Source organism: Hypanus sabinus, chromosome 16, assembly GCF_030144855.1.
Source record: "Hypanus sabinus isolate sHypSab1 chromosome 16, sHypSab1.hap1, whole genome shotgun sequence".
NCBI lineage: Eukaryota > Metazoa > Chordata > Chondrichthyes > Myliobatiformes > Dasyatidae > Hypanus > Hypanus sabinus.
The window spans coordinates 27,470,557-27,494,096 of NC_082721.1; the positions used below are offsets into that span (position 1 = coordinate 27,470,557).

The following is a 23,540-nucleotide window of genomic DNA, read 5'->3' on the forward strand; positions in this document are numbered from 1 at the left end:
CATGGATTTCTGAAGCAGCCAAATTTAGGAGAGACTTCCACGTATAGAATAGAAGTAACAGCTACAATTAAAGATATACTTGCCCTCCCTGACCATAATTCACTACAATAAAAGTTGAGAAACAAAAAATCGTTCCCTTCTCGTAAGTAAGAAAGGAAATAAATTAGTATTTTCTGGTTATCCATGAGTTGTCATACATTGTGTTGGAATGGATGAGCGTTTTAGAAATAGATTGATTTACGGTAGTCATTTAACAAGATAGATGATGAAACAAAAATATGCTCTGGCGAAGTTTCACGCAGCATTCTGTGAGATGTAGTTTATTTCTCGTTGACTGCACTGGGAAAGAGGCATCAGGAACTACAAAATAGCGGAGCCACTGTTTCCTCTGGGATTGTAGTCTTTATTTTGATTACACAGGCGGAAACTGCAGTACCTGGAACTACATCTCCCAGAAACCATTAAGGAAGAGTTCCGCCCTGGTGTTTATAGTGGAGAAATGTCGGCGCCCGCTGAGGAAGGCCGAGAGGCGCCGGCCGGTTCTGAACCCGAGCCCCAGGCTTCGGGCCCGAGCGTTCAGCGGCCGAGTACCCGGTCCAACCCCGAGGGCGCAGAGGACAGACAGGATCCGCCCGGCCAGGGGGCGCAGACGGGCGGTAGAGAAGGAGATGGAGAGGCTGGGACTGAGAGCCCAGGAGTCGGGGGAAGGACCAGGGGTAGTCGGAGGAGGCAGCAGGAACAGGAGGCCCAGGCCCAAACTCAAACCCACAGTCTGCCCTCGTTCCAGACCCAGAACCAGTCTCAACCCCAGTCCCAATCTCAAAGCCAGTTCCAGCCCCAGTCCCTAACCCAAACCCAATCCCAGAGTAAATTCCAGTCCCAGCCTTCAAACCAGTCCCCCAATCCACCCCAAACCGCAGATCAAACCCAAAGTCAGTCCCAACCTGCACCCCCGTGTCCAACCCAATCACTGCCCCAGTCTCAGTCTCAATCCCAATTTCAGCCCAAACCTCAGTCACTGCCCCAGTCTCAAAGCCAACCTCAGCTTCAAAACCAGACCCTGCCACAAGGTCAGTCTTCAGCCCTTCCCCAATCCCAGAGTCAGCCCCAATTCCAATCTCAACTGCAGTTCCAAAGTCAACCCCAGCCTGAGATTCAGATCAGGACCCCAAAGGTTAACTGCCCAGAGAAAGTGGTAAGTTCTGTTGTGGTTGCTTTTTAAAAAAAAACAGTGGTCACTTACTTTTCCTCGCCCTGCCTTTTTTGAACTAAAATATATAATTAGGGAAAATTATTGTAGTGCATGTTGACAGAATCAGTTACTGTTGTGATGGTGGACTTCTGTTTTGCAGGAAACTTTGTTATAAAGTCTGAAGAGTGTGTAATGTAGAATCAAAAGCTGGAGACATTTTAATATATGATTATCTGGAAAGCAGGGGAAGTTTTGAATGATTGATAAATTTATTTTGGTTGTCTTGTGAGAGGGAATTAGTTAGATTTGAAATGGCATTTTGTGTATAAAGAGAGGAAGCTAATACACTCATTACATTATAATTGAGTTATAAGAAATAAACTTAGGAATAAGGATTATGTAACATGGATTATGTACAGTATCTCTCTGTAGGTATAAAGCTGGTCTGTTGAGTGCTCAATCATTATGTGACCCAAACTACTTCCATCCTGGCTCCTAACCTAATTCTATAAATGGAAATATCCAAATTATGACTAATATTTCTCCATAATCCCAATGGGTGTTGTAGGTGGGGAGGGGGAAAAGCCAGGTTTGATGGTGTATATGATGACAGTATAGCAAACTTTCAGGGAAAGGATTTAGAGCCCAAGGTCCTGTAACTGGGGTTCTGGTCATCACAGATGGCTGTTGCAAAGAAGGGTGTATACAGAGAGATGAAGGGGATACATTAGAAGGGACAATCTACAATGAGATTGGGATATTTTTAAATGTATTAGGACAGTGAGAATGAAGGACTGAAGATAGCCCAAGTGACAGTTTATCCTGGATTACTAGCAAAGTTGCAGTTTATGGAGAGTGCCACTAACAAGGAAGATGGTTTCTGTGTGTATTGTAGACATTATTAAGGTGTAATTTCTTTTGAGCACCAGTTTTGTGTGTCATGGTGTGATGGTCCTAGTTACATTAGAATAAGGTTTTAAGCATTACAGTGTTTTGCTGAGTGAGTTAGATCTGGTTCGTGGGTCAGCGATTTGTCTATCGTGTAGACTCGGACTGCAAGAAGCCTGGCTTCAAGTCTTGTCTCATTCTCTTCACAGATCATCTGCTTGGATCTTTCAGAGGAGATGTCACTACAGAAATTAGAGTCGATGAATGGGTTAGGATACTTAATGTTATTATTTTGACACTTGCCATCTATGAACATCTGCCAGAAAATTGTGCAGACTGGGGCTTTCTTTCTACAGGAAAACTGAATGCTGAAGACTTTATGAGGCTATTTAATGTGCTGATTTAGAGGAGGTACAGATAAGATAGGTCCTTAATAAGTAGAATCAGTGGAAACATTTGCCTCAGTGGTGAAAATGTACCATTTGTTCCCCCAGGGAGTAGTTGAGGGAACAAGCAGAGATGTATTTAAAATGAAACTGCTTTAAAAACAATAGAGTATATTCCTAAGGTTAGGTGAGACTGAGTGAGAGGAGGCTTGTGTAGCTGAGATGGGATGAGGCAAATGTCATGTGAATCAAGTGTAGCTGCCATTCTTTTCTATGTGATTTGGAAGTCAACCTTTTAGATAAGCTTGTTCTTGTGTCCAAGTGCAGGTTGTAATATTTGATGACTAATCGAGAATTGTAGTTTTAGCAGAATCCATGCAGAGTGAGTGGAGTGGATGTCTCGGAAGACTGCAGTGCAGGTGAGGAGGAAGAAGGAGAGGTTTTACATTGAGGGTAGGTTGAGTTGATGTTGATTGGGTTTTTAGAGTTTAGAGTAGAGCTGAGTTCCAGCCTCTGGATGTGAGGAATTTTAGTTTTGTCATAACATTTTGTTTGGTGGAGTGGCCAGTAAGGCAGGGTTTTGGATTTTATTCTGTATTGACTTTGAGAATGCAATTAGACTCTTCAAGTTTTATCCCTTTGGGATTGATCTGGCAGCAAAAGGCTGAGAGGAGAATTTATATTTTCAGAGAACTTTAAAGATTAATATGGTCTTTATGGAGAAACTGAGGACTTCTATTTCCAGGAGTTAGCAAAAAAAAATACCAAAGACCACACAGATATGTCATAATTGGTAAAAGGAAAGATTAGAATGTATTTGTACAGTGAGTTGTGATGTGGAATGTGAAAGCAAGTTTAATAGCTGAATTGGATAAATACTCGATGGGGCTGTGGGTGGTTATAGCTGTGGAATAGTAAAAAATTGGCAACTAATTACATAGTTAAAAAAATTCCAGCCATGTACAGTAGGCCAAGTGGAGACACAAGAGACAGTAGGTACAGGGATCTGGAGAATCACACAAGTTTGCGGAAGAACTCGGTGGGTCAGGAAGCTTCTATGGAGGGAAATGGACAGTTGACTTCTTTGTGACACACACAAAATGCTGAAAGAACTCAGCAGGCCAGGCAGCAGTCCTGAAGAAGGGTCTCAGCTTGAAATGTCAACTGTCCTCTTTTTTTTCCATAGATGCTGCCTGGCCTACTGAGTTCCTCTAGCATTTTGTGTGTGTGTGGCTTGGATTTCCAGCACCTGCAGATTTTTCCTTGTTTGTGGGTTGACATTTTGGGTTGAGACCCTTGCTATGGACTGAAAGATAGAGGGGAGAGAGCTGGTTTAAAGAGATGGAGGGAAGCGGTGTAGCAAGAGCAGATACAGGGAGGTAGATTGAAAGCAGCAGTGGAAACTGGGAGGTGACAAAAGGGAGGAAACGGGGGAGGAAGGTGGATCATGGAACGGCAGGTAGATGAGAACAGTGGAGGATTGTGTGGGTGATGGGAAGATCGAGTGGCTCAAGGAAGGGGAAGAAAAGAAAGTGATGGTGGCTGATGTGAGTAGATCAGGAGGAGAGTAGTTTACTGGAAGCTGGAGAATTCAGTAGTCTTGCCATTGGGTACCTACTTCGGCAGAATATGAGGTGCTATTCCTTTGCATTGTCTTTAGCCTCACCCTGGCAGAGGAAAATGCTGAGGGCAGTCATATCAACATGGAAATAGGAAGAATAACAACTGAGAGATCCAGACATGGAGTACAGCAGCTCAGCAAAGCTGTTATCTGGTCTATACCTGGTCTTGTCAATGTGAAAGAGACCACGTCAGGAAGGCTAGATTTAATAATTAAGCAGTGTGAATGTCTGCCTCACCGAGAAGGGCTGTTTAGAGCCCTGGATGATGGTAGGAGAGGAGGTGTAAGTGTAACATCTCTTATTGTTGAGCGGAAAGTGCTTGGGGGAAGGATGAGCAGATGAAGAACCATAGAGCGAGTGATCCATGTGGAAAGGGGTGGGGAGGGGAAGTTGTGGCTGGTGGCAGAAGTTATGAAGCTTGATGTAGTGGAGATGTAGGGTGGTGAGGTGGGAAGACCAGGGGAACTCTATCCCTCTTCTGTCTTTGGGGGGGGGGGGTTGTGGTGTGGTGGGAGGGTGAGTAGGAACAGTGGGCTAAGTGACTGTCCCATTCAATGCAAGTTTCTGTGGTACTAGATGATAGTTGGGTTGATAGTTCATTTATTGAATTGGCTGTGACTCAGGTATTGGGATTTGATTTTGATTAGGAACTGGGAATTGCTGAATTTGATTTTATTCTTTTGTTTTTTTTTACTTAGTTCCAAAACCAACGCATTAAACATTGCTCAGAAAATGATAGAAATGTTTGTCAGGACAAAGCACAAGATCGATAAGCGGCACGAGTTTGCTCTCGTGGTGGTGAATGATGAAGTCACTTGGGTAAGAACAATGTACAGTCTACAGCCGAGGTAGGAGGGAAGAAAGTGTGCTTATTTGATACCATTCAAACCACTGGAATTACCCCGTGAGGCCAAAATAGCATTGATCCTTGACTGTTCATATCGGGATCAGAAACCAAATCACTGGAGTGATTTTAGACCGTTTTTCCTGCATGCATGTTTAAAATTTGCACACTGGCCCTTGTTGGCCCATGCCAACAGCCATTGTGTAGTGCCAGAAGTAAGCCAGGTGATGGCACTAGAATATAATTCAGTCCATGTACTAACCAAGCAGATGCTTGATTGGAAATATTGTAGCATTGATCGGAATTATTAGCTGATTTCTCTTTTTAGCTGATTCCATTTCTCTTTCCTTCATTCCAGCTGTCTGGCTTCACCTCTGACCCCCGGGAAGTTTGCAGCTGTCTGTATGACCTAGATACAAATGTCTGTGAATCTTTCGGTATCCTTTTCTCATGGAGGTCCACGAGTCCTGATTTGGATTGCATGTGCTGTAATGGACTGTGTTACTGTAAGATTGCAGGGCATGTTCTGTGCCTGCTGCAGGGATGTTTGGGCATGAATAAACAAGACCGAGGATGCCAGGTCCAATTTTAAGAGCTTAGTAAACTGTAATAGAAGAGGAAGTTTCATATTGTATTTCACTTGAACTGTCGAAGCTCTCCAGTAATATGATTAGAGATACGCATCTTCTAAAGTTGGCTTGAGTCAGAACTGATCGTATTTAGCTGTTTACAAAACTGGGGTTTTGTGATAGTGGCACTGCGCAGTGATAGTGAGAAATGTCTGTCACTCTAATGCTGATGTAGTACTGTTAGATAGCCTGGCCCTGTACAAAACAGGATTAAGGGACTGATGGGGCAAGTTGGCCAGTTGCAACATGGAAAGTGTAGGGAAGATTTACAAAGGTGTTGTCACAGCTAGAAGATTACAGCAAGATGAAGAAAACGAAGAGGAAATCAGCTAGTGATCTTCAAAATTGAGAAAATAGGCTTTTCGGAAACAATTTCCTCATGTGAAAGTTGAAATCAAGAATTACGAATGACCGCTACACAGTCATCAGAAATCAACTTATGAGGCATCCTTCAGATGTCAGATGGTGAGTATGCAGGGACTGATTGCAAAAGTCTTTGATAGAATAAAAGGCAGGCTTGATATTTATGATAAAAGAGAAAGAAATGGTAGGTTATTGGTGACTGGGCGGAGGCTTGTGTAGGGCATAATCCCATTTGGTCTAGTGATCTCTCTGTACTGTTATACTATATAATACTTCATTCTTTTCCTTAAAGTCTAATTCCAGATCTGGATGGGCTCTTTAACCTTGTGTAAGTAGCTGTTACTCCAACTTTTTTTTTAAATGGGTTCTATCTTGAGATGATGCATCCAAAAAAATGTATTTGAGAAAGATCTCAGTGAGTGGGGAGTTCCAGACCAGGTTGAGTAATCTTTGAATCGGAAACATTCCTCTGTAAAATATTAAAATAAGCTTGGTAGTACTTTGCATCAGTTTGGTATGCAGTAAGCAAGTAAGTGCTGCTTCAGAGCACCGTGCTGTCTGAGGATTCACTGTAAATGTGCACAGGACATTCCATTTCTACAGTGCCTTTCGTAATCATTTGACATCAGAAGAGCAGTACAGCTAATGAGTAACTTTAATGTTTAGTCACTGTTGTGTTGTAAATGTCGCAGTGTGCATGAAAAGATCCCACAACATCAATATGATACAGACTGCAAAAAAACTCCTTTAGTGATGCAGCTAAAAGGAATAAAGTTTGTCCCAGCACCAAATGTAGTTGCCCTGCTCCTCAATCGATGGGAGTGTTTGTGTTCACCTGAGAGGGAGGGCGAGGGTTTAATTAAATGTTTCACCTGAAAGTTGACACCTCTATTAGAGCTGCACACCCTTCCTTCCTGCACTGGAAGTGCCAAACTGTGTTTTTGCATTGGATTTTGGAGTAGTATTGAATCCTCAACCTGATTTTGAGCTGAGGTGCTAACCAGTGAATCACAGCTGAATGTGAATGCAATTGTGGTTCCTCATTGAATTGCAAGTGCTATACACATTCCAGACAGTAAACTGGCAGAATCCTCCACATCTTGGGAAGGCCTTTGAATTTTTGTGACCTTTCATAACCTTGCTAGGCTGAGCTTATTACTCAGATTAATTCATTTTAGCATCTGATCCCAGACAACAGAAAATTGAATTGCCAGTGACAGAAAATGTGCAGACAATCCCGCCTCCATACATCGTACGGATGATACTGGTCTACATTCGAACACCCTGCAACCCGCAGTCAGTTTCAGTGGAGCATTTCAGCGTAAGTACCATGATTCTTTGCCTCCTGTTTGAATTTGTAACTCCTCCAACCTTTGCAATAATGGGGACAAAGATACTGCTTGCTGTGTGCATATGGGCTGCAGCCTTTGGCTACTTTGATCCATTTTAGAAAATGTTTTTGGTCAGCCACCAGGAGGAGAAATTCCTTCAAAGGATCACAACTACTTGAGCATCCTGTTCCTCAAAGGGTTTGGAATGTGGTCAGTACACTCAAAATTGGGGTAATGGATTTTTGTAATTTAAGGTGCATTGATCAGATGAAAAATCTAAATTGAAGAAGAATGGGAAAAGGTATCCATATTTGTGATGAATTCAAATAATTCTTGGGTTGGGAAGAAAAAGGCAGAGCCTGTGGAATAACTGGGGAACATGACCAAAAACAATAGTGTATTTCTGGATTGAGAGATAAAATGGGAAATGGAATTGGGGCATCTGGGATTTTGGAAATGAAGGGATGGTGGGGTTGAGGGTGAAAGAGTTCTAGATTGTTGGGGTAATTTTTTTTTTGTTTTGTTTAATAATCTGCAAGTTGTCAGAAGCTCATCATTCCGGAGAGGTCTGGTTTGGGCATTTGAGAGTGTGAGGTAGTCTCTACCTTGAGCCATTTTGGGTGGATTGCCAACTTTCTGAAGCCTTTGACGCTCATACTTGGTCCTGTAGTCATTCTCTTCCCACTTTCTCAATTCCTTCATGTCCCTCCAACTTCCTGCACTTTTGCATTTGTCCTCAACTGTTCCAGGGCCTGGAACAGGTTTTTTTTCCCCCAACTGATTGTCTCTAGCTCTTCATCTGTACTCTTTCACATTGCTTTATCTATTTCTGCCTTAAAGCCTCTCGAGTACCTGCCAACTTAATTTCTACTTAGCTTCATTTTGCTGTTTGCATCCACTCCAGATGGATAATGGTTCACTTTATACCTCAACAGACTTACTTCCATAATTGCTCAATATTCCTCCCTAACAAATATCCATCAGTTTTCCATCTGGATTTGTTCCATCCTGTGGGGTGTAATGTGCTGAGAAAGATTATATTTCAAAGTCAATATGCAGTTTTACTTGTTGCCCAGTATAATCAATGTGTTTCTACACCTCTCCCCACAGAAAATTCTGCAATCCCCTTATTTTTTCTTCGATGTGATTTATATTTACAACAGAACTGAAGAAATGGAAGAGGAGCCTGGTTCCAAGGTAGTGTTGTACTTTCTCCTACCCCCCCCCCCACCCTCCCAACATCTCCAATGTTTGTCTTGCTCATTTTGTCCACCTTTCTCGTAAAGTGCGGTGCAGCTACTGTTGTAAAGAAAATATGGCAGATAGTTTGCACACTGGGGGGGGGGGCAGCACATTTACCTATGTGGGGAGGGGGAAGTAATAAAGTGGGACAGGTATACATTGGGTCTAAAGGTAATCAATAAAAACAGTTTGTGCTACCTAATTTGCTCCATATAAATTCTTATTGATTAAGGCATAAGTTGTAAGAATGTATAAAGCGTTAGCGCACTTTATTTTGGCCACACCCATTTTGAGAAAAGCCTGTGATATTTTCTGTGTAACAGAAGAATATGAGGACACAATTCATAAATAGCAGTGATGAGATGAGTAACAAGAACTTATGTTATCAGAGGTTGTTTTATTCAGAGAATAAAGGTTTACACTACTTAGTGGTAGGGTCAGAGTTCAGTGGGGTGGGGAGGAAAGCAATGGTCTTCCTCCAAAAGAATAGTTGGAATTCTTTGCCTGTAAGTGTGATAAGAGGCAAGTTTAAAATAAGTACCTAGATCATCATTTGCCTGGGATACAATTGGCCTCAATAGCTACTTTTCGATGATGGGCTGTGTATATATGCAGAGAGCAAGAACAACAATGGAGTAGTAGGATTAACCATTTGTACTGAATCACGCTAGTAACAGTACACAGTGGGCAACTTAGCAGTTTGGTAGTGACAAACTGGGCCCGCTGAGACAAAAAAACATGTGCACTTGAAAGCCCAGGCAAAAAAGAGAGAGCTTTCTGTGTGTAGGAGGCCCAGTCAATTCACCGCACGATCAATCAGCCACATGCGCTCCTGCCACATTTTCGCAATTGATCTGATACAGTTCATACTGAGCAATCTTGTTCAGTAAAATAAAGTACTATCATTCTGTTTAAAATCATGTATCTTTTTTTTCTACAATCTTTCTCTAGCACTTAAGATAATGAATGTGTAGTTGGTGAGCTGGCTTTTCATTACCCCCTCAAGGTCTTGACTGCTTCAGATATTACAAGCAGTGTTTAATTGGATAGGTAATACAAATGCAGCAAACAGACAAAAGATCAATTTGCATCTTGGTAAGCAGATTATTCAAAACTGTCAGGAAGAGCCAGTATTTCTGTAGTGTTGCTTTAACACAATCAAAATAACTACTTTTGAATGGACGTAATATTTTTCATTCTTCTTGGAGTAGTTGCCTTCCTGACCGGTTTTGATGTTTATTGCCGATCTGTAATCCCCCTCAGGTTGTGATGAGCCACAACCCTAACCCACGGCGCTGTTGGGATGAGTGTACTCAGTTGAAGAAGGAACAGTGACATATTTCCAAGTCAGGGTGGTATAATGTTCAAACAGGTTTGCAGGTCTGGCAAGTGGGACAGAAAACAATGAAAACATGAATAAGTATATTAACTATTTATTTACAAACAGTGAAAATTCGACTAAACATCCATATTCCCCAAGTTACATTCACTACCAAGCTGAATGCTCAACCAATATATGTGCATTTAACAAACATACTTAGCTAAAAGCGCACACAGAGCATACCTTCCCAATGGTCATGTGCACTGCTTGCCTTAAACAAAAGAAGAGAGAGAAGGAACCTCCCACACGTGCTCTCTATATACCCAGGATATTTGAAACTGGACACCAGGCAGCTAATCAATGGGAAAAGCAGTGCAGTGTCTAAACTAACCAATCACTAGGAAACGATTTTAGACAGGCAGAATTAAGCTATGCCCCCCCCCCCCCACAGGAGAGGTGGTGTACGGCTTTGGAGGAAAATTTATGGGTAGCGGTGCTCTTGTGCATTTCTGAGCTTGCTCTTCTAGCTGCTGAAGTTTTGAGAGATGTCATCAAAGAAACCTCAGCAAGCCGTACTTTCTAAAGTCAAAGTCAAGTTTATTTATTGAGGTACAGCGTGGAGTAGGCCCTTTGAGCCATGCCACCCAGTAACCCCCTAATCACTTGACCAATTAACCTACCAGCAGACTGTGGGTGGAAACCGGAGCACACAAAGGAAACCCACGTGGCCACGAGGAGAATGTACAAACTCTTTACAGACACCAGCGGGAATTGAACCCAAGTCGCTGGGACTGTAAAGCATTGTGCTAACCACTACGCTACCAGACCGCAAAACACATGTGAAACATAAACTATATACAAGAGAGAACAAAACAAATTCCTTTTTCATTGTGGAATGTGCAGTAGTGAACTTTCACCAGAACTCTCAATTGTCAGAAATTGGGATGTTTCAAGTTGTATTAAGAGATGAGGGGGAAGAGGACAAAAGAGGAGAGGATAGCTGTAGTAGGTTAGAGCTCGAGAGAATGAATGATAGGTGGCATTAAAGATTTAGTAACAGCTGATCTGTGTGAAAGAGAGGTAAATAGAAAGAGCTGAATGTTTCCTATTGTCAGAGAAATAAGAAATCACGAAATACAAAGTACTACATCTTCTGGAGCACTGGAGTGAAAGGGAAGATGGAAGTACAGGTGTCCCCCGCTTTACGAATGTTCACTTTACACCACTTCGCTTTTACAAAAGACCTACATTAGTAACCTGTTTTTGCATTACAAAGGGGATTTTCACTTAAAAAAATTTTTTCCCATATAAATTAATGGTTATTGGCTTTACGCCATTTCGGCTTAAGAAAGGTTTCATAGGAATGCTCTACCTTTGTAAAGTTGGGGGGAGACACCTGGTATTCAGGTCAGGCGGTATTTTTCACGAGTTTGGCTGGTGTTGGATGCTGTGAGTGGAAACGTGGCCGTGGTGGTGAAGGAAGTGTGTTGGAACCGGTAATGGAGGACATCTGGATTCTAGGCCCTCTGTTCTGTGCTCAAAGGCCAGCCATGTAGATGAGAGACAAAGTACGCCTGTGCATGTTGTGCGGTCCCAGGTTGTTGGGTCCTGGGATCAGATGTTTGTGTGAGGACGCTGAGTTGGTGTGCCCAGAGTTTGGATTCTTGTCTGACAGTTGACACTGCAGATCAAGGCCCAAAGGTCAATTGGAAGGCAAAGCCCAATGGCTGAAGCCTGGAGACTGGAGGCCTGCCCTGGAGTTGCAGGACTGTCCGTGTGTGTGGAAGGAGAAAAGAGGCTTGTTCTGCTGTTGATGTTTTGTTACTTGTTCCATTCTGTATTATTCTGCCAAGCATTGTGGGCTTGCCACGTTGGCATCAGAATGTGTGGTGACCCCAGCACATCCTCGGGTGTGTCATTTGTTAACAGAAATGACGCATTTCGCTGCATGTTTCTATCTATGTACGCGTGATAAATAAATGTGAATAGGAATCTGAATCTAGAAGAGTGTACTCTGAAGTTGCAGAGGAAATGGTCTTTTAGGATGTTAAAGGAAGGGAAGGTGTGTCTGGCTGTAGGCTACATTAGTGGCAATTAGGGAATATCATTCCCTGAATGTGATGGCTAATGGGATGGAAGGTGTGGACAATTGGAATCATAGAGAGAGAGTAGCAGTACTGCAAACAGAACAGATGTGCTTGAGAGCTCTGTCAGCTGTGATGGCTGAGAAGCCATAGGTAACAGATAAGTAAAAGGTCTTTGTGAAAGTCCTTCTTCTGACTTTATAGAGGGAAGGTGACTGAAGCAGCCAAAGCTACTGTGAGTAGGAAATGCAGCAGTCAAACTTCACGCAGCAAGGTCTTGCAGACAATGGAGTTGCAAGCGACTGCAGGTGCTGAAATCTGGAGCGACAAACAATCTGCTGCAAAAACTCAGCAGGCTGAGCAGTATCTGTGGAGGAAATAAATTGTCATTGTTTCCACCCAAAATGTTGGCAACTCCCTTCCTCCCAAAGGTGCTGTTCAACCTGCTAAGTTCTTTCAACAGATTGTTGCCTGTAGGATCAATAAGTAATGTGATTAAGGCTCACGTATTTTACTTAATATTGTCTATAAAGGAAATTAGCTGAGAGACTAGGTAACTGTTCCCTTTCTGTCTCTGGGCAGAAGGTTCTTGTTTACAAGACCACACATGTAATATACAGCATTCTATCTGAGTATACTATCAGCGTAGTTTTCATTCTTTAAAAGCTTTGAATAGGTTCAAGTTCCTCTGGAATATTCTGACTTTGACCAGGATGATGAATGGAATAATTAAATATACATTAAAGTACTTTCTATTTTTATTCTGTTTTTAGATTCCAGAGTGATATTAATTTTTTTTTCTTCACACAGGAAGCTCATTCATTTTTCAATAACTTGGACACAAAGGGAACCAGTTACAAATATGACGTGTCACTCACTGGACAAGCTGTGGAACTACACAACTGCATGGCCAAGTTACTCGCACATCCACTGCAGAGGCCAGTCCAGGTCCACGCAGTTTATAGTCTTCTGGAGGATGAAGATTCAGTGGAAGTGGAAGCAACTGTCTGATGAAAGGATGTTTCTGGGAGAAGTAAAATTCTTTCTCAATTGTCTCAGTCTCTTCATCTCTATTTCTCCTTTCACACAGTGTCTGTCTTTCTCTCTTGTTCTTACGCTCATGCCCTACAGTAAATGACTACCATCTCAATCCATGTTTTTGAAGTTCTACACCTGCTGTCTTGTCCTATAGCTCCAGTCTAGTTTAGCTCTGACTGTAAAATGGAGAATATAGGATCCTGTTCAGCATTTTGAAATGAGCACAATCTTGCATGGTGGCAAACTATTAAGTTTTTGTGGTTGTTGGAAAACGAGGGCTGTATCTCCAACTCTTGCACCATGTGCTATTGAAGATCAACTGCATTGCTTTAAGACCAGACATATGGGATCTCACTTGCCTCTTCCATTCAGCACTGGCAATTCCATGTTGCTTTTGAAGAACCGGTTCTTCTGTCATCCAAAGCACAAGATCAATTTACGTTCCTGCCGAATTTGTTACTTGTTTGTTCCTTTGGTGTTACTGTGCCTAATGGCTGCTGTATGTCAGTCTTTGCACTTCATGTCAATTCATGAGAGTTCAAAAGCATTCAGTGCTTTCAAATGCGTAACATATTATGTAAATACAACTCTTAAACCCCAGTCAGCAACACTGGCAAGAGAATTCTTTATTGAAAGCTTGTATTGAAGCAAAACATTTTTGCTGATTTTTTGTTTGCTTTAAAAGAAATAAAACTACTTAAAGAAATTTCTGTATTTTTTAAAATTGGGGATTTCTAGATCGTACAGCACAGAAATAGGATGCTTGAATTACCTAGTCCCTGCTACTTCCGAAAGAAATTGGTGGTCACATGGACCCTTAACTGATTTAACCTGCCTGATCTCTATATTCCCTGTTTCACTCTGTTGCTATTATATATGTTTCCAGGGAGCTTCCTGCTGCCCCTCTTCATCTCAGATCAATTGGCATGTCCTGTTTGAAAACTTCTCATCCATCTTGCTGATGATTTGTTTGCTCAATCACAACCACTGTCAATGTTGATCATGGATACAACACAGAAACAGAGGATCAGTTTAACCTCCTCTGTTAAACTGTCATTTTTTTATTGCACAAATCCTACTCTAATTCATTTAATTTTCCTCAGCTATGCCCCCAACCTATTCTGTGTATATACCATTCACGTACACACTAGGGCCTATTTGCTACAGCCAATTAATCTACCAATCTGCATATTTGGGACGCAGAAGCAAACTGGACCATCGACAGTAAGCCCATGCTGGGCCGGAACCTGGGTAGCTGAAACCATGAGGCAGCAGATCTACTTGACCTGTAAATTGAGGTTTGAGAGAAGGTGTAATGTTGAAAAGAGTTGTAGCGCTAAGATGGGGGCAAAGCAACAGTGAAATGGGAAGATTTTTTTTGTTGAGGAAATCTAGCTTCTGTTGAGAATACTTAGGGGACACTAGGAATCAGGAAGTTCAGACAAAACGCCAGCAGGCCAGCTCCCAAAATCAGAAACATAAGGAAAGCACAATGAATTTCACAATATATGTCAGTGATCCTAGTTCACATTGTGAAGCACCCTAAGATTTCTTTATTCTGAGCTACCAAATTAGTTTTAAACTACTTAAGGTTTTTCTTTGCCTTCACCGTGAATCAGCGTAAGATGGTGCTCAATCTATGAACGTGAATGCTACTTGCAATTTGAAATGAGTTTCTCTATTTGCCTTGTATAATCTTAGCCTTCGCTCAGTGTGGTATTTTCAACAGTACATTACCCTGTTCCCTAACAAAGCCTGAGACTCCTGTGTAGCCCTGTCGGAGCTCTCATCTTTTGGAGCTTACGTTAAATTAAGGTCCTGTTATAGATTGTTAAAACACTCCAGGGTAGAAGAACAGAGAGCATTCTACCAAAGCTAATTAGCTCTCAAGAACATCACTAAAAGTGTGTCATCCTGATTATTTATTAACTTGTAGTATGGATTTGGTGCAGAACACTTTTGCAGGAAGAGATGTGTTTAAAATCAAAATATTGTGGAATGAGCTGCCAGATGACGTGGTAAATGCGGGCTCACTTCTAACATTTAAGAAAAATTTGGACAGGTACATGGATGAGAGGGGTATGGAGGGATATGGGCTGGGTGCAGGTCAGCGGGACTAGGCAGAAAAATGGTTTGGCACAGCCAAGGAGGACCAAAAGGCTTGTTTCTGTGCTGTAATGTTCTATGGTTCTAATTTGGCATGATAGAATGGGGAAATCTTGGGGTCTTTCATAACGTGAGCATCTTGTGTTTCCCTCATGTTTCTGATACTGGATCTGGACCGGTGACAGGTCTCCAAACTTCCCAATGCCCAGTGCCCCAAAGTATTCCGAACAGAAGCAGGACTTCCTGAACCAAACTTAATGTTCTTCCCATCCCAACACACTACCTTGCTCTGATGTACGATTCCACATGGAGTCCAGCTGCAGAGCAACAGCTTCTTGTTCCCCTGTAGTGGCATCAGGTTTTCTCCTGGTGAAATCTGTGGTGTGTTAGATGATGCAGATGAATGGTCTTGAAAGAGGGGAGTAATGTCCAAGTAAATTTCGTTTTTTGGAGGGAAAAATGTTTTAAGTGCTTTCTCGTGCCTGTAGGCACCTTATTTTTAATCATTAAAATGTTAGACATGTTGATTAAATTTATTTCTAAAGGCTTGAGAATATCAGTCATTGATAATTGTTCCTCTGTTTTATCAGTTGGTACATCTAGGCCAACCATCAGAACATTTCTGGGAGTGGGGCAGTGCATTGTGCAAGAATTCACTGATCAGGAGCCAGCTTTAAGAACCTGCCATTTGCTGATTTAAGTAATAGAGAGATGGAATACGTATCTTTAATTGATGCAGACCGTATGTGGCTGCGGCTGGTATATTGTTCAGCATTGCTGAGGACAAACTGTTGGCTTTGCCAATACTTTAATGACTGTATGTTCTGTGGAATTTTCACAGATTATGAGAGATGTTAAATAAAAAGGACATTTTTGTTAGTACTTGGAGATGGGTTGGCCATCTGTAATTTACTCCAGAAGTAGTACTTTGACAGCTCAAATCATTGATAATTCCTCCCTCTCTGCTACCCTATGGTTGCTGTTTAAGTCGCTGGCTTCCTCCAGCAGATTGTTCCTTTAGATGCCAGCATCTGCAGACTCGCATCTCTAATTTCAGAATGCTCTACCTGCCACATCCTATGAATGGTTACTTCATTACTCAGGTGTTTTCAGTCAAACATCTTTCCCTTACAACCTTGCACTGTCTGCCCTCCCTATGGGTCTGGGAAAATCCAGGATGGCTTTATAATTTTTACTTGCCATGCAAAAAAAAAGCATTATGAAGAGGCAGTGCGAATTATAAATAGCTTTATGAGTTTCAATGCCCAGGGATAATCTTAAGAGTTTCTGATACAAAGCCTGGAGCAGCTGGAACAGTCTCACAGTCTCAGCACCGTGGAGAGAGGAGTAAATGTAGTAGAACAGCAAGCAAAATTGGCCTGATCCATAGATATTTAGGTTTATTAATATGTGAGATCTAATAGTTGCAAAAAATGCTTAATAGAATGTTTGCCTTTACAGGTCAAAGATCAAGATATTCAGTGGGGTGAGGATAAGTTTTATCATAGCCTTCCAAAACCAGAATAGATAACACTGAAGCATTGTATTGTTTGCCAATGCAAAGTCAGATGTCCTAGGTTTGGGAGGGAAGATGTGCAGGGCACATAGAACATAGCACAAAAAAAGCTGTAGATGCTACTGTTTAGATGTGCAGAATTTTGCTAGTTTGTAGAATAACCTAGATGGATGCTTTCCTGTCAGCAAGGAGCATACTACATATTGGAAAGGCTGATTGAGACCAATAGAAATAGAAGGAATAGGCTAGGCTTGTTCTATCAATCAATAAGATCGTGTATGAACCTTGGGCAATTTTCACACTTGGTTCTCAAGATCTGTGGTTTTTCCCTGCCATCCAGAAAACAGACGAGTTACTGAGCCATTTTGCGTTTAAAGCTCACGAGTAGAGGACTGTAAAGATTCATAATCTTTGGAGAGAATACATTTCTTATTTAATTCTTAAACACTGAGGTTATGCCCGTTAGATGTGGATAGGGAAGCAGAGAGAAAATACAAACGGTCAACGCTCCTTGAGGGTCTTTTTGTATTTGAACTCTGCATCCTTTTTTCTGTCTGCCCTTAAAGTAAATTGTCTCAAGCTACTGATGAAATTATTCATGCAGTTGTCTGGGAGAGTAGTTCCTCGCCGGTGCTGGAGACTAGAGGAAAATCCCCTAACCGTCCAGCTAAATAAAATCAGCAAATGAATGCACGCTAGAGCTTTCAGTGGGCGAGGAGGGTGAGCACGACAATTTTCAGCTGAACTACACATCCCAGGAAATCCACCACCACCAGCACCTTGTTCATATCGCGGGGTGTGGGGAGAATGGTCGGCCGCAGCGCCCCCTGGGAGTTGTAGTGTGACATGAATTGTTCTCGTCGAATTCCTCCTGTAGGAACTACAATTTCCAGAATGCCATGCGCTCACCAATGGTGAGGCGTTTGTAAGTCACCTGCTGCAACGGAAATGCCGTCACTGCGGCTCAACTAAACTTAGTGGCGGAAGACTGCGTTTGATTGACAGGGTTAGTAACTAATCAGCGAGAAAACATTTTCCGTCCTCTGCGATTTGAGCAATAGCGAGTAGGAAGGCGGGAGTAAACGGGGTAGCAGGTTTGTGTGAGAGGTGGAGTGATGCGGAGCTGGAGAAGATGGTGAGTGAGGGAGTCGCGGGAGGGAGACTCAGTTCTTGGGCCTTTCTCTGCTGACAGGGTTGGACGAGTCGGAGTGGAAGACGCGGTGTCTGGGGAAATCGCAACGCGGGATAGTGGGAGTCGGCGGAGGGGACGGGACTGAGTAGTGGAAGACGGTGGGTGGGGTGGGAGGAAGGAAGGAAGAGTGGTTTTGCAGGTGGGGTGTGGAAGGGTAACGGGGGAATGGAGGCATAGTGGCTGAAGGGTAGGATTGGCCGGAGGAATAGGGGAATGGTTGTGGTGTAAATTGTCATGATATGGTTGGGGATGTGGGGTAGGGGCGTTGGATTGGGGATTGGGTGGGGCTGGAGTGTGGGGGGTTGGGTGTTGGACATGGCGTTAGTGTGGTGCTGGAGTGGGTGGAATGGGGTAAAGTTGGGGCTGGAGTGGACTAGATTGGTGTATTTTGTCGGGGCGTGGTGAATAAGGGCGTAACTGGGCTGAAAAGTGGGTTGAATGGGTGGGGGAGGAGTGTGGGTGTAGTTGGTGGGTAGAGAGTGACGAGGTTGAACCGGTATGGGTGAGTAGGTGGGCGAGTGGTGATGGTGAGGAATGCTGTATATGTGGGTAAGTGCCGTGAAAATGTGAGTAAGGGAAGGGAATAGGTGGGAAGTATCAGGGGAAAAAAAAGGGCTAGGAGTACAGGAAATCTGGGCAAAGGTTGGGTATAGTTTTTGATTCTGATATCTTGTACAGTGTCAGATCTGTGCCTTCAATATTGTACAACACTGATAACATATTGGGTAGATAATTAAAGTTTTGAAACCATCCACTAAATGAAATAATTCTCAACTGCTGAATCCAATTTAAAGTCACAAGGAGAAATCTCAAAAAATGTATTCCAATATTCAGAGTCATATGGGTCTTTGTTTTCAAGAAGTGGAGGGAATTATAGAAGATGACACCCCAAGCTATCACACAAATGGCTACAAAGCCATGGGACAAACCTACTCCATTAATACTATTCTATTGCCATGTAGTGGCAGATGTCTCTTTAAGTACTGCACCCCTGTTATACAGTAAAAGACTTGTATCTGTGAGGACTACTCCAGTGATGGACCTGTACCTACCAGTACTGTACTCTGATGTTACCACTATCATTTGCAACTTTGTTGAAATGCTAGTGAAATGTCGAGGGTTGAAACATTCAGGGTTGACTATGGTTTTTAACCGTTTGGGGAAATGTAAGCACAATGGTACCTCTGCTGTAATCTCTTCATACTGCTATTACTTGTGATTTTTTTTTTGCATTGCATTATCTAAGGATACTTTTGCAGCAGACAATTTTCCTTGTGGAGTATCACTTGCCACATGGAAAGAACAAGGCTCAGTTTTTTAGTAGGCTGTACTCAAGTGTGTCTTAGGAAATCTTTGTTCAGGTTATAATCACTGCCTGCTTACATCTGCAAGAATCTGTGTTTATGGGAACTTTTCCCCATTTTCATTTGTAGGAACCTGTACTTAGGAACAAATCAGTAGCCACTTCCTACTATCAAACAACATCCAAGAAGTCCTTACTTTCCATCTCATCCTAGAAACTCCTCTGAAAATTTAACTTAAGATAGAATTACTCAAATTCCACTCTTGCAATGTGCTTTCTAGCAATTCTACGTTTTTATTGATGGATTTTTTTTTCTGCTCTGTGAAAGTTGACACCCATATGACTGAACCAAATAATGCCTTTTTGATTTTTCTTTTAAATCAGATTCAGCTGTTAAACCTTTGGGAGATTCTACGTAATAAACTCTTTCAATGCTTTATGTATATTCAGAGTTTTTTTATAGGTTTTTGAATCTTACTGGATAACCTGTCATAGCTGCAAAAAAAATTCATTGTTTATGTAAATTAGTCAAAGCAACAGTAACACATTTACATGATTTACTGAACATTTGTTACTGATATGATGTCCTTTCCAGCTTAGAATCGGCTGAGGTTCAGAGGATTCCAGTCTAAATTTAATCTCTTGCCATCACTTGCCAGAATCAGTGAATTATCTAGCTTAATAACCTTTTGCAAGGCTCTCCCACTTGTTTGCCAGCCATGACCTCAACTTTCTACTAATGGCTACATCTGCTTTCTTCTTGGTTTGAAGCAGTGTCTGTATCTTCTGAGTTAGAGGAAAACAGCACAGAAACAGTTCCTACAGCCCATCTGGTCTGTGCCAACACAGTACCCTCTCTATTAGTCCCAGTTGCCCATGTTTGACTCTTAACCCTCCAAGCCTCTCCCCTCCATGTACCTATCCAGATGTCTCTTGGATGTTGCATTTGTACCTGCCTAGACGGCTTTCTTTAGCATGGGTCCCAACATTTTCTGTGCAGTGGAGCCTAGGTTGGGAGCCACTGCTCTAGAAGCTTATTGCAATAACTTAGTACCCTCTATGTAAAGACATTGCCTTTCAAGTTTCTAAATCTCTCACCTCTTGTATTTGTGCCCTCTTGTTTTGAACACCCCAACCCTGGGGAAAAGTCTATGGCTGTCCTTTTAATCTATACCCCTCATAATTTTATAAACCTCCATGAGGTCACTCCTCCTGAAGTGTAAATAGAACTTTTATTGGTACTTTGAGGCTGGATCCCACTTTATATTGTTTTTGTCTCTCCATCTCCAGAACTCTGCACTTCTGATTATTCACAATTGTCATCATTCTGTCATTGGCAGTTTTGCCTTCAGCTGCTAAGCTCAGAATACCATCTCTCAACCTGTCAGAACTCCCAAAAGCTTCTTTGCTAACTTGGGATCAGCTGTTCTAATATCTCCTGACTGGGCACTAAATTATGTTGAAGAAAATTTTGAGACAACTTGCTATGTTAAAGGTTCCCTGTAAGTGAAAAATGTACAAACAAGTTGGATGAACTCAGCAGGTCAGGCAGCATCCTTGGAAATGAGCAGTCAACATTTCGGGCCGAGACCCGTCGTCAGGACTGAAGAGGAAGGGGGCAGGGGCCCTATAAAGAAGGTGGGGGGAGGGTGGGAAGGAGAGGGCTGGTGGGTGTCAGGTTAAAAACCAATCAGAGGAAAGACCAAGGGAGGGGATAGGCAGGAAAGGTGAAGAAGGAATGTAAGGTGAAAGCATTGTGTAGTAGAAGGAGGCAGAATCATGAGAGGCAGCTGGAGGAAATGGCAGAGTGAAACTGGGATGGGGGAAGGGAGAGGGCAGGAATTACCGGAAGTTGGAGAATTCGATGTTCATGCCAAGGGGCTGGAGACTACCCAGACAGTATATAAGGTGTTGCTGCTCCAACCTGAGTTTGGCCTCATCATGGCAGTAGAGGAGGCCATGTCTGGACATATCTGAATGGGAATGTCAAACAGGGTTGAAGTGGGTGGCAACCGGGAGATTGGGTCCCCCAATCTGCGTCGGGTCTCGCCGATGTAGAGGAGGGAGCACCGGATGCAATAGATGACCCCAACAGACTCACAAGTGAAGTGTTGCCTTGACATATCCAAATGGAATGTGAAGCATGTGGGTGGCAACACTTCACTTGTGAGTCTGTTGGGGTCGTCTATTGCATCCGGTGCGGCCTCCTCTACATCGGCGAGACCCGACGCAGATTGGGGGACCACTTCGCCGAGCACCTCCACTCCAACCGCCACAACTGACAGGATCTCCCGGTTGCCACCCACTTCAACTGCTTCACATTCCCATTCAGATATGTCCATACATGGCCTCCTCTACTGCCATGATGAGGCCAAACTCAGGTTGGAGGAGCAACACCTCGTATACCGTCTGGGTAGTCTCCAGCCACTTGGCATGAACTTCAAATTCTCCCAACTCCTGGTAATTCCCTCCCTCTCCCTTCCCCCATCCCAGTTTCACTCTGCCTCCTCCTCCAGCTGCCTATCACCTCCCTCATGATTCTGCCTCCTTCTACTACACAATGCTTTCACCTTACATTCCTTCTTCACCTTTCCTGCCTATCCCCTCCCTTGGTCTTTCCTCAGATTGGTTTTTAACCTGACACCCACCAGCCTTCTCCTTCCCACCCTCCCCCCACCTACTTTATAGGGCCCCTGCCCCTCCCTCTTCAGTCCGGACAAAGGGTCTCGGCCTGAAATGTTGACTGCTCATTTCCACAGATGCTGCCCGACCTGCTGAGTTCATCCAACTTGTTTGTACATGTTTTTTGACTACAGCATCTGCAGTGTACTTTGTGTTCCCTATAAGTGAACTTGTTGGAAATAGCCTTCACCTGCTCTGATGATTCCTCCTCTGTCCGACAAAGGACGAATGTTTTGTTCTCGCTGTGAGCTTGAACCTGTCTCTCTTCAGGTTAGTTCAGAATTTGGAGTCACTGTTACTACCTGATTGCCTTCACCTACCTTTGCATCATCGGCTATTGGTGAACAATGCTTTCTAATCTCATGTTGTGATGGTTTTCCATCTCTTTTCAGAGATAATTTTGACTCTCTAATAATGACTTTTTTTCCCTTTAAGTAAATTTGTCTGATGCAGTCTGTCCAATAGAGGTGCATTTGCCTTTATCTCCGTTAATTACTGCATATTGTAACTGACAATCATTTGACTCACTTCACCCCTTTTTTTTAAGGCAATGGATGGAGGCTGTTGATTGTGGTTCCAGTTTTGTAACTTAAGGAAGGGCCATGGCTTTCCGATTCCCTGCCCATCAGATTGTAAATGATGTTTTCTTCCGTTGCTTTTAGTTGAGTAGGCTTGGTTCCTTCTACAGCTTGCTCTGGCTTGAAAATTGGCATTTCATGGTTTGGAATCACTCTGCCTGAAGTGTTAACTGTTTATTCATTTTTATAGACCTGAGTTCCTCCAGCATTTTGTGTGTTGCTTTGGTTTCAGAGATTCAAAGTACATTTATTATCAAAGAATGTATAAATGATACACCTGCAGACTTTCTCATGTTTTTGGTTATTTATGTGTGTTTATTTGCAGGCGGACTTCTTGAAAGGACTGCCAGTCTATAACGAAAGCAATTTCAGCCGGTTTCACGCAGATTCGGTTTGCAAAGCTTCGGTGAGTGCTTGCCAAAGGCTGATGAAGATCAGCAGCATTCCAGGGTAAAGCTCGCTGAGGTAGATTGTGTCCCAAATGTGGGTTTGGCATATCGAACCAAGTATATCAGTATTCCTCTATGAAAGTGATAAAAAAATTAAACACAGCTGAGAAGTAATGTAACTGTTGATAATTTTGGGCTTTGTGTAGTTAACCTGTGGTGTTAATAGTGTGCCAAACAGCATTTGTTTGTGATAATAATGGGTGTGCACTATTGGGTCGTATTGAGTTTGCATCTATAGATATCTCTGAAGACATTAACCCATTCAGGGCCCTGAATGCAAATATTATAGCAGCGCATTTAGCCTGTTCCACTACAAAGGGCAAAGGAGTTTTTTTTATTTGGTACATTTTACCTTGGTTCCCTGAAGTCACCAAGGATTCCACAGTCCTTCTGGTTCCTTGCCAGGTGTGAGTTTCAGTCAGCCTGGACAAGTAAGTGCCTGTTGTACCTTGAAGCCATCTTCATTTGCCATCCATGTATCTACTTGTTGCCAGAAGTCACTTCCCTTCAGTTTCGACAAAGGGTAGTCCCTGCTTCCCGTTCAGTATAGACTGGGATTTAAGAAAATCACCTGTATGATGATCTGATTGAATGATTCGACAGTTGCCACACAAATATTTAGCATGCAACCATCCCAGAGTGGAGTCTACGCAAAGCTGCAGTTTATTCAGTACATGGCCTCATCCATTTTCTTAATGTTCATTCTTTTTATTTGCTTTGCTCCTCTTTAATTTACCGAGATTGTACCCTGCATCCAATCAGGAAGAGTGACAG

General features: G+C 42.7%; 2 protein-coding genes across 5 annotated transcripts in view; both read left to right on the plus strand.

The window, feature by feature from the left end:
• The first annotated feature begins 457 nt into the window (after positions 1-457).
• On the plus strand, positions 458-12,955 carry LOC132406144 (BRISC and BRCA1-A complex member 1-like). The gene is made up of 8 exons (XM_059991398.1): positions 458-1,195; positions 2,290-2,348; positions 4,787-4,907; positions 5,291-5,369; positions 6,228-6,252; positions 7,116-7,245; positions 8,366-8,452; positions 12,713-12,955. Exons 1-8 carry the CDS (start codon positions 500-502, stop codon positions 12,911-12,913), a joined length of 1,398 nt encoding a protein of 465 aa, XP_059847381.1. The 5' UTR covers positions 458-499; the 3' UTR covers positions 12,914-12,955.
• Positions 12,956-17,644: 4,689 nt separating this feature from the next.
• The window catches only part of dda1 (DET1 and DDB1 associated 1), a 28,996-nt gene continuing 23,100 nt past the window's right edge, over positions 17,645-23,540 (plus strand). For all 4 annotated transcript variants that reach the window (XM_059991403.1, XM_059991400.1, XM_059991401.1 and 1 more), the window contains exons 1-2: positions 17,645-17,697; positions 22,643-22,723. In XM_059991403.1, coding sequence (XP_059847386.1) covers positions 17,695-17,697; positions 22,643-22,723 — 84 coding nt within the window. In that variant the 5' untranslated portion in view covers positions 17,645-17,694. The remainder of the gene's footprint in view (positions 17,698-22,642; positions 22,724-23,540) is intronic.

Coding starts and splice junctions, on each gene's coding strand:
- LOC132406144 (XM_059991398.1), top strand. CDS start 500: ATGTCGGCGCCCGCTGAGGAAGGCCGAGAGGCGCCGGCCGGTTCTGAA. Junction 2,349..4,786: donor AAATTAGAGTCGATGAATGG/GTTAGGATACTT, acceptor TTTTTTACTTAG/TTCCAAAACCAACGCATTAA. Junction 6,253..7,115: donor GATGGGCTCTTTAACCTTGT/GTAAGTAGCTGT, acceptor ATCTGATCCCAG/ACAACAGAAAATTGAATTGC.